The following is an 11,221-nucleotide window of genomic DNA, read 5'->3' as shown; positions in this document are numbered from 1 at the left end:
AGACAATCCCTTTGTCATGCAGTCGGCCACCTGATCAATGGAGGGTATATAACGCACGTCCAATTCTTTGTTGAGCACTTTGTCACAAACGAAATGAATATCCAGCTCTATGTGTTTGGTTCGGGCATGATAGACTGGATTTGATGCAAGGGCACTTGCACTTGTGTTGTCACACCAAGTTACTGGTTTGTCCAGTTGAGGAAATCTGATTTCTTTAAGGAGTGATTCAATCCATGTTATTTCAGCACTTACATGAGCAAGGGCCCTGTACTCGGATTCAGTGCTTGATCTTGATACTACCGACTATTTTTTTTGGATGACCAGGACACAAGTGTGTCTCCCAAATATACACAGTAACCTCCCACTGATTTCCTGTCATCAACATTGCTGGCCCAATTGGCATCTGAATAGCCAGTGATATGCATTCTGTCACTGCAGCATATGTGAAGTCCATATGTACGAGTTCCCTTTAAGTATCTCAAGATACGTTTGGCTGCCTTCCAGTGTGCATCTGTTGGTGTCTGAAGGAATTGACTGAGAAAATTTACAGCATAGCTTATGTCTGGCCGAGTGTGACATAAGTATTGCAATGCACCAATTAAACTTCGATAAACTGTAGGATGTTCCATTTCTTTTCCATCAGCAATAGATAAGGTCTTCCTAGTAGCAATGGGCGTTGGACATGGTTTCAGGTGTTGTAGATTGTTTCTTTTGAGCAAATCATCAATGTATTTTGTCTGAGTAAGGTACAGCCCTGTATCATCTCTCATTACTTCAATTCCCAAGAAAAACTGAAGCTGCTCGAGGTCTTTAAGTGTGAAGTTCTTGTGTAGCTGTTGCACAAATTCATGTAGTTACTGATTGTTGTTCCCTGTCACAATAATGTCGTCTACATAAATCAAAACCAGAATGATAATGTTTTTGTTGATGAAGAAAAACAGGGAAGTGTCTGCTCTAGAATTCTTGAAGTTCCAATCAAGAAGTGTGGTCTTTAACTTGTCAAACCAAGCTCTTGGAGCTTGTTTTAGCCCATATAATGATTTGTGCAATTTGCACACGTAATCTGGTTTTTCTAGATCTTCAAACCCCTCGGGTTGGCACATGTATATGTCTTCCTCTATATCCCCATTTAGAAAGGCATTATTTATGTCTAGCTGCCTAATCTCCCAGTTTCTTGAGGCTGCAATGCTTAATATTATTCTCACTGTGGATGCCTTGATCACAGGGCTAAAAGTCTCTCCATAATCTAGCCCGGCCCTCTCGTGAAAACCTTTTGCCACTAGACACGCCTTATACCTCTGAAATGAGCCATCAGAATTCCTTTTTACTCGCAGTACCCATTTGCAAGGAATCAGATTATAATTGTGTTGTCCAGGAACCAATGTATAAGTATTGTTTGCCTTTAAAGCTTTGATTTCATCCTCCATTGCCTTTTTCCACCCACTGTGCGCTAAAGCTTCTGGAATGCTACTCGGTTCCTCATCAATTGGTGTCCATTTCGAGCCACATAAATAAGTCTTAGGCTTGAAAATGCCTGCTTTTGCTCTGGTGATCATCGGGTGTGATGGAGCCTGCACTGATGTAGTGACTTCATTTTGTAGAGCTGGGTCATTTCCATTTGTATCATCATTGTTTCCAGTATCTATTCTCGGTTCATTTTTAGTGTCCAAAGCATTGCTGTCAACTTCAGGCAGAATAATTCCATGATCAATTGTATCACTAGAGCAAGCTGAGTTTGATTTACTAACCTCTTGATGTGAAGGTGCTGCTGCTGGGAGTGATTCAGGAGGTGCTTGAGATGGTAGATCAGAGGTTCTGTTTTGGGAAATTTGACTGAATGGGATGAAATGAATATTAGGGAGTTGAGACCAGTGTTCATTTTGAATGACCAGTTCTTTTTTGGGTGCTAAAGTGTTGAGAAAACCTGTTTCAAATGGGAACTCTTTTTCATTGAATACCACATTTCTAGATATATAAATTCTCCCAGTGGTGCTCAACCATTTGTACCCCCTGTATGAATCATTATACCCCAAGTTAACACACCTTAAAGAGTGAAACTGGAATTTTATGATTCTGATATGGTCTTATGCACGGGTAACAGGCAGCCCCAAATGTCTTAATTTGTTTGTAATCTGGTTTCTTATAGTAGAGTGTTTCGAATGGGGATTTGTTATGCAAGATAGGAGTAGGAAGTCTGTTTATTAGGTACACCGATGTTTGGAATGCATCAACCCAGTATTTAAGTGGCATTTTAGCTTGAGCAAGAAGTGTGAGTCCCATTTCCACTATATGTCTATGTTTTCTTTCAGCTCTCCCATTTTGGGCTGAAGTGTGTGGGCAAGAATGCTGAAATAGGATGCCATTTGTTTTGACAAGATTTTCAAAAACTTGGTATTCACCACCCCAATCACATTTGATGCTTTTGATTTTAGTTTCAAATTGGTTCTCAACAAAGGCTTTGAATTCAATAAATGCATTTAAGGCATCTGACTTGTGTTTCAAAGGGTAAAGCCAAGTGTATCTACTAAAATCATCAATGAAGTGTATGTAGAATTTAAAGTTTGTGTTGGATGAAATTGGGGCAGGTCCCCACAGGTCTGTATGGATCAAATCAAGTGCTTTGGAGGCTCTATACGATGACAATTTAAAGGGCAATGCATGTGATTTACCAAATTGACAGGCTTCACAAAAGTTTTCTATTTCATGTTTGGGAACCTTTACATTGTTGGACTCACAAACAATCTTAAGGACTCTAGATGATGGGTGGCCTAGGCGCCTATGCCACACATCCTTCTTGGAAATATAGACATTGGTTGGCTTAGCAACACTTGATTTTGAGACATTCAAAACACCCAAAAAGTATGGAGAATGTGTTTGATTACAACCCGAAATGTTTGGTGAGGATTTGAACTGGTAGAGACCATCTTTAAGCACTCCTTCCAGCAGCACCTTCCTTGTGAGTTTGTCCTTCACAAAACAATAACCAGAATGAAACTCCACAAATACATTATTATCAGAAGTCAAACTTGATACACTAATCAGATTTTTTGCAATATCTGGAACCAGTAGCATATTATTCAACAATAAGGATCTAGACATATCATTAGTTTCTAATTTTCCAGTACCAAAGTGGGAGATGCTTAGTTGATTACCATCACCTATAATCAACTTCTCCTTACCACCATACTCATGCTTCTGGCTCATATTGTTCTCATCTGCAGTTACATGGTTACTAGCTCCACTGTCCACAAACCATGCTTCACTATCAATTACCTCTGGTGAAGCAATATACGCAGCTGCTTGTTGAGCTTGTTTCTGACTTGGGTGATTGTTGATTTTCGGATCTGAACCCATATATGACTCATCGTATCTATTATAGCATATAGCAGCCGAGTGCCCATAACGCCCACATACTTGGCAAGTGGGTTTTGACCCATTGAATCTGCCTCCACGGCTCCTTCCACTATTACTGGCACCACCCCGAGAGTAATTACTGCGAAATCCACTTGAGTGATTCTGAGTTGAGCCATGACTGTTACCTCCTCGTCCTCGACTACTGAAGCTTGACCGATTCACCAGATTTGCATTTGGAGTGTGCATTGAGTGACCTGATTTGATGTTGCTGTTAATGCTCAAATTCTGAAGCCTTTCCATCTTATTATCAAATGCAAGAAGGATTCCTTGCAGCTCTTGCCAAGAAGTGGAGGTGCGAGCTTCAATCTGTAGTATGATAGGCAAGTATTCAATGTCTAGTCCCGATGTCACGTTTGCGATGAGCTGACTCTCTGGATAGGGCTCCCCTGCAAGTGCTAGTGAATCTGCCCAACTCTTTTTTAGCTTCAGGTACTCCTCCATTGATGTTGATCCTTTTCGAGTCGTTTGAATCAATGTTCTTGTCTCATCCATTTTTGACTTTGAATGAGCTCCATACAGATTTTCCAAAGCCTTCCAAAGGGTAGCAGCCGATTCACACCCCATAACCTCAGTGGCTATTCCTTCAGTCATTGAGCTGTATAGCCAGCCCATTAAGAGTTGATCACCCACAATCCACTGCTCAAATTCTGGGTTAAGAGTTACTCCAAATCCTGGCTCACCTTCAACAGTCGTTGGAGCAGGAACATATTCTGAGGGACAGGGACGCGTGCCATTTACAAATCCATCTAGTCGATGGCCTCGGATCACAGTAGACACCATCGTTTTCCAGAGCACATAGTTCTTCCTGTCGAGCTTCAATGGGAATGGCTGGTTCAGTGTATTGAACGGTTGAGTGAAATTTTGTGGAGCTGGAGCAGACGAGCTTGCAGCACCTGCTGCAGCCGTAGTGATGACTTGAGGAGTCTGAGAATGTGAAGACATGATGGGTACAAAAGGAACCTACAGCTCTGATACCAAGATAAAGTTTGTATAAAAGCCAGAAAAGGCGTAATGAAGAATTCTCAGCTCAATGGAGGCTGAGGGGAACAATTTCTATTTATACTCTGTCAAAAGATTACACACACCAATGGAACAGTGCCAAGTGGCCCTAATGTTTGTAAAGAAGAGACCACTGCAACAGAAAAGCATTTACACTCCAATTATCACTTAACTACCTCTAATTACAGTTAACATAATTAATAAGCATTAGAGTTAAGACAGAGCATTAATCTTAACATATATTAGATACAAATAACAAGCATGTATGTTTATTTAGTTTTATTTATAGAATTTATTAATTATTTTTATTAAATTTATATTAATATCATATAAATTTTGAAATAAATATCATATTTTAATTAAATAATTTATTTATTTTTGTTTAAATTTATGTTTGTTATAGTTTTTAATTTGGGAGTGACAACGCGAGATTATATATTATATGTTTAATGTAATATTAAATATTATACGTGGATTTTAAATTTAAGTATCTTGTTAGTAAAAAAAAAAAAATTTGTTGCAAACTCATAGTAGATTATATTATATGTTTAATATAATATTATTCTAATAAGTGAGTTTAAGTTTAATTAAATTTTATTTAAGTTATAAAATATATGATTTTATTATTTTTAAATAATTATCATTGTAAAATATCTAAAAAATATCATATTTTAATTTATTTAATTATTTATTATTTAAAAATAATTATCATTGTAAAATATCTCAAAAATATTCTATTTTAATTTTTTTAGTTATTTATTTATTTTATATAAGTTTAAGTGTTTACAAGTTACTGCTAAATATAAGAATATTCTGTTAAATATAAAAATATTTTGTTAAAGTTAACATTAAAAAAAATAAAAAACTGTTAAAATAAAAAATTTCCGTTATCTACACACTTATTATACAGAAGAGATATATATAAATACACATTAAATACTGTTTGAACTTTTTTTTTTAACACAATAAATTATTCAAAATTTTCTAAAAATTTACAATATATTTAAAATAACTACTAGATATATCTTTATAATTTTTTTTTTTTGAATTATAACTATACATGTGCCCAAAACACACAGAGAGTGCACAATAGACCCTTTTTTGGGGTGCACCATAGAATTATATTTATTATGTATATTTTTATTTAAAAGAAAATTAACAAAAATTAAGCCACATATGGGAATTGCATTGTCAAACTTCATTAGTCCTATCCACAACTTTTTGAACTCCACTACATTTATTTATTTCAATACTATGTTAAGTAGAAGGATGCCCTATTAATAACCCAACACAAATACATGGATTAAGTATATTTCCCTACCAATTTGCTCAAACTAAGCCCTTTATTTCAGCAAAAATTTAAAAGAAAAACTAATAATAATAGTAAATGACCAATAAGACCTAAACTTTCAAAGTCAAAACAAGTGGCCTTACAACATCAAGTGGCTCTTGCTCTTTATTTCAAACAACTCAAATAAAAGTTCGATTGTTATAATGGAAAATATAGGTTGGAAATTTAAGATTGATTTTTCCGATTTTATTTGTATGGTAATATATAATGAAACACAAGAAAATGTAAAAAGATTTATTAGGACCGCAGACTAATGATCATTGTCTATTCTTAATAAATACTCGAGGTCGCTGTTTTACTTCAGAGGTTTTACGGCTGGATCATATGTTCTTTTCATACATTTCGAGCTTACACCTGCCAAGCCCAATTTTTGAGGTCATAACCTCTTATCTCGAAATCTGGGTGTAACAAACTTTAACCAAATATTTTTATATTTAACAGAATATTCTTATATTTAATTATAGATCGTAAATATGACTTAAATTTAATTAAAATTAAATAAATAAATAATTAAACAAATTAAAATATGATATTTTTTAGATAACGACTTAAACTTAAATAAAATTAAATAATTAAACAAATTAAAATATGATATTTTTGAGATATTGACTTTGTACGCCCTAAATATTCGCGCACTATTGGCGAGCTGGAAAATGGCCTAATTCGATCTGCCACGTGTAAATCGTCCACCTGGAGCTGTTGTTACGGGCTTTCGTCTGTCCAGCCAGAGCTGATTAGAGAGTTAGCAGTTTACTCGAAGGCAGCGAGTCAACGGTATGAATATCACGAGCTGGCGCTACATCAAGCTCGTGATGCGGCAGATATCTGACACCCGAATCCTTGTAAAGACAACCACGCAATATAAATGTGCATATATCAGACATCACGCGTCTATTCCATTCCTGAATTCTCGAACACGCAGTATAAACGTGCGTATTCAGACATCCCACGCCTGGTTTGGGCCATGCAGCCCATTATCCCTCCTTACCTATTGATTAGACCATACTTCACTGTCAGGTTTTAGGAATTAATCATCAGTGTCACAGAGATGATGTGAAGGGTAAAGAGATCACGGGATGACCCCATTGCCAACCTAGGTATCCTCTTTCTATAAATACCAAGGCCCTGGGCATTGTAAGGGGTGGGCATTTTTTTTGTAAAGAGGTACTCTGTAAGGATTATCCGAGAGATATCAATAATATCGACAGGTGGACTAGAGATATTTTTAACCTTTGAACCACCTAAAAATAAAGGAGTGATCATTTTCCCATGTTATTAATTTCTCAAGTTTAGAATTAAGCTATTTTCATATTACGGTTCACTAATCAACACTAATCTATCCTATTTATTCGTATAATTATCTGTCGGTGAAGAACCGCGTTAACAGACTTAAACTTAAATAAAATAAAATTAATAAATAATCAAACAAATTAAAATATGATATTTTTTTAGATATTTTACAATGATAATTATTTAAAAATAATAAAACGTATGATTTTATTATTAGAATAATAACATATTAAGTATATAATATAATATAATTTACTATCAACTAGCAACATACTTAAATTTAAAATTTACGTATAATATTAATATTATATTAAACATTTAATATGTAATATCTTGTTGTCACTGCTAAATTCAAAAACTAGAACAAACATAAACTTAAACAAAAATTAAATAAATAATTAATTAAAATAGTTATATGCATGTATACTACTCTACACTATGACTTTTTCTATTCTTATTTTATTTCTATTATTAATTTATTTTTAAATATTATTGTAATTTATATACATATGTCATGTAGTCATATAAATATATATTTATGTCAATGTTGTATTTAGATGTCATATATGTAGAGATTATTGATATAAATATTTATATATACTATATAGTTATAATTCATTCTATTATATATATATATATTTTTTTTTAAAAAGTGAACCATTTTTATTAAATTTATAGATAATATTTGCCATAATTTTTTTAATACATTTCTGTCATACATTATATTAAACATCTTTTATTTATTTTTATGATATTGTTTATTTATTTAAAATTTATATGATAATTTAAAAAAATATATAATAAAAATAAATACATGATATATATATTTATAACTTTAAAATTAAGCAATGCAGGTTTGCTTCTACCTAGTATATATATATATGGAAGACTTCTCAATGGTTACTGCCCATAGATGAGTACTAACAATTATGATGATGTGATAACATAATGACTTGGTATAACAAGTCACCAACAAGTAAATATTTTTTTTCTATATTAATTTCGAATTTATTATTATTTTTTGCCATAATTAATGGCGTTTTCAACCAATGAGAAACACTAGTTATATTTAGAAATTGACATACATTTGAAAAATGAAAAAGTTTACAATATTATATTTTCATAATAAATATACATTTTTCATCATCTAACCCTTCCAAAAATTTGAAAAAATCAAAATTTATTTTTAGAAATATTAATTAACAACTATAAATATGAACTATTGATCTCAATCAAATGATTAATATTAAAGTAACAATTCATGGGTAGTAACCATTAAGAGTGCACCCATATATATATACATATACTAGATACAAGCAACGTGCAATATGCACATTTGCTTAATTTTATTTATAGAATTTATTAATTATTTTTATTAAATTTATATTAATGTCATATAAATTTTAAATAAATATCATATTTTAATTAAATAATTTATTTATTTATTTTTGTTTAAGTTTATATTTGTTCTAGTTTTTGAATTTGGGAGGGACAACAAGAGATTATATATTATGTGTTTAATGTAATATTAAATATTATACGTGGATTTTAAATTTAAGTTTCTTGCTAGTTTTAAAAAAAAATTATTGCTAATTCAGAGTAGTTTTTTTTAAAAATAATTTGTTGCTAATTCACAATAGATTATATTATATGTTTAATATGATATTATTTTAATAAATGAGTTTAAGTTTAATTAAATTTTATTTAAGTTATAAAACATATGATTTTATTATTTTTAAATAATTATCATTATAAAATATCTCACAAGTATCCTATTTTAATTTTTTTAATTATTTATTTTATTTTATTTAAATTTAAGAATCAGTTAAAATCAAGAATACTTATTATGCAGAAGAGATATATATTTCATGTTTCAACAATAATAATAAATTAAGGGTTTGAAAGAAAAAATAACCATGGTGGAGACTTCTTTCTTTAACGAATGTCCTCAGTTTTTCAAAGTCTTCATGCCTCAATTTTCTTCTAAGCGTCTGGTATCTCTCTCTCTACAATATTTTTTTTTTTGAAAAAACAAAGTGGTAGTTCGATTGAGAATCACAAGGGAATGATAGCATGAAAATTTATAGGGTGTAAATATTCTGAAGTTTATGTTGGTTTCCAAGAAATTTTTTTGTTTGGTTTTGTTTTTTTTATACAGGTAATAAAACCTTGCATGGATGGGTCTGTTAACACTCCGATTTAAATATACATAAATTATAAACCGCTTTGAATGTTATTAATGCCCATCGTCCTCTATGCATGTTTAAGTACTATATATATTGATAATATTATATCCTTTTCTTCATTTTTCTTTTGATGAATTTGAACTGGTATTTTGATTTTGTTTCAAAATTTATTTCTGGGATTACTTACGAATGATTGGGTTGTTGTTTACTAATTTTGATTGAGTTGATATAGCAAATTCCTCCCGCTTTTGTTCGGAGACATCTCAAAGAGAGTCAGAAAGAAGTAACATTAAGAGATCATAATGGGAAGTTGTGGCGTATTGGTTTGGTGATTATTGAGAAGTACTTGTATTTTGGGATCAATTGGGACAGCTTTGTGAGAGAGCATTCTCTTGTTCTTGGTGACTTTCTCATTTTTAAGTTGCATGGAAATTTATTGTTCTCTGTTAAGCTATTCGGCAGAGACGGATGCAACAAGGATTTTAATGCTAGTAAAATCATTCCTAACAACACTACCATTGTCAAGACTGAACAAGTAGAAGAAGAGCACCCCCCTTGTACTGCCTCTGCTCATGCTAACAAATCCACCCCAACTGGGAAAAAGGGCTTCAATCGATCCACAAAGGAATCAGGTACTTCTTCTTAACCCCATCCTTTTTATTGTGCCAGTAGACTTTCTTGTATGGTTGATTAAAATGTGGTACGTAATATTTATTTTCTCTTGCTTCAGCTAAACTGAATCAGCATAAAACAAAGAAAACAGCTGCAACACTGGTCAAAAAGCACAAGAGGAACCCTTGTTTCGAATCAAAAATTTCTGATTCTGCATCCAGTAAAGCTTGGGTGGTGAGTCCTTTTCAACCTCTGTTTGTTTGCCATGTTTTTGATCTTATGTCTCTTTGATCTTATCATGTTTGTAACGATAAAGATTCTTCATTCTTGGCTTAATATCCTATTTAAATTGTTAATATATTTATAATTCTGCAATTCTATACATATACATACATGTTAGCTTGTAAAATCTTTTGAGACCCGTGCTAGTACTCCCTCTCTCTGAACCCTTCTCCATGAATGGTTTTTCTAAAGAATAGTGTCCTTACCTTAATAGAATGTTGTGTTTTCATTACATCGATTACAGTGTATTCCTCGTTCAGTGTTGAAAGAGGTTAAGTTGTGCCCAGAAATAGTGCTTTGTAATGAGAATAACAAGAAATGGCCTGTGAAGTTCGTATTAAGGAAAGATGGTCGATCTGCCCTAACTATTGGTTGGCCAGAATTCCGAAAACAGAACAATCTGAAAGCAAACGACAAATATGTATTTGAACTAGTTGTCGTTGGGAAGGAAAACAAGTGCAGTGAAATAAAAGTGATGAAGGTCTCCAAACGAAGTGAAAGATGTGTGAAAGTGAAGATTTAGTAGTCACACTCACACTCCTCCACGGTGAGTTTTGTTTTTGTGTATAGCTTTGATTTCAGAAAATGGAGATGGAAGTATTTCAAGATTTAGTAGGTTTCACTCAAGTACTATTAATCACTTCATTTGTATTTATCTTCATCATTATTTGATTTATCTATTCTATTCTAATTAATAATTATAACATCCCATTTTCTTAAACACACCACTACACAACCATGTCTTCTTGTAGTGCTGTAGGCTATCTTGTTCAAATTTGCATTTGTTTTTTACAACCAAACTACAAGTAATAATTTATAACCCTGCATTATTACATAATAATAGCTAATAGAAAAAAAAAGTGCAAATCTAATAGATAAATAACATGTTACTATATTATAGCTTAAGGCATCTGTAACAAGTTACATACAATGAATAAATTGAGCATTCCAATTAATGTTTTACTTTACTTTATTATGTCGATCAGAGACTATTACCTGGTGGAATGACAATCGAAGAAGGTTGTTGGAACTTTTTTCCAAAGTAAAAGTGAATTATTAAAAATTAGTAAAAATGTCTTTTGTGTGT

At 32.4% G+C, this 11,221-nt stretch overlaps 1 protein-coding gene across 1 annotated transcript; it reads left to right on the top strand.

The window, feature by feature from the left end:
* Positions 1 to 8,970: 8,970 nt before the first annotated feature.
* LOC133825172 (putative B3 domain-containing protein At5g66980) lies at positions 8,971 to 10,791 on the top strand. The gene is made up of 4 exons (XM_062258154.1): positions 8,971 to 9,048; positions 9,473 to 9,872; positions 9,971 to 10,086; positions 10,379 to 10,791. The coding sequence occupies exons 1-4, from the start codon at positions 8,971 to 8,973 to the stop codon at positions 10,655 to 10,657; spliced, it is 873 nt and encodes a 290-aa protein (XP_062114138.1). The 3' UTR covers positions 10,658 to 10,791.
* Positions 10,792 to 11,221: the final 430 nt, after the last annotated feature.

Source organism: Humulus lupulus, chromosome 1 (genome assembly GCF_963169125.1).
Source record: "Humulus lupulus chromosome 1, drHumLupu1.1, whole genome shotgun sequence".
Taxonomy (NCBI): Eukaryota; Viridiplantae; Streptophyta; class Magnoliopsida; order Rosales; family Cannabaceae; genus Humulus; species Humulus lupulus.
Note: the sequence above shows the minus strand (reverse complement) of the source record. Positions and strands in the feature narration are given on the sequence as shown.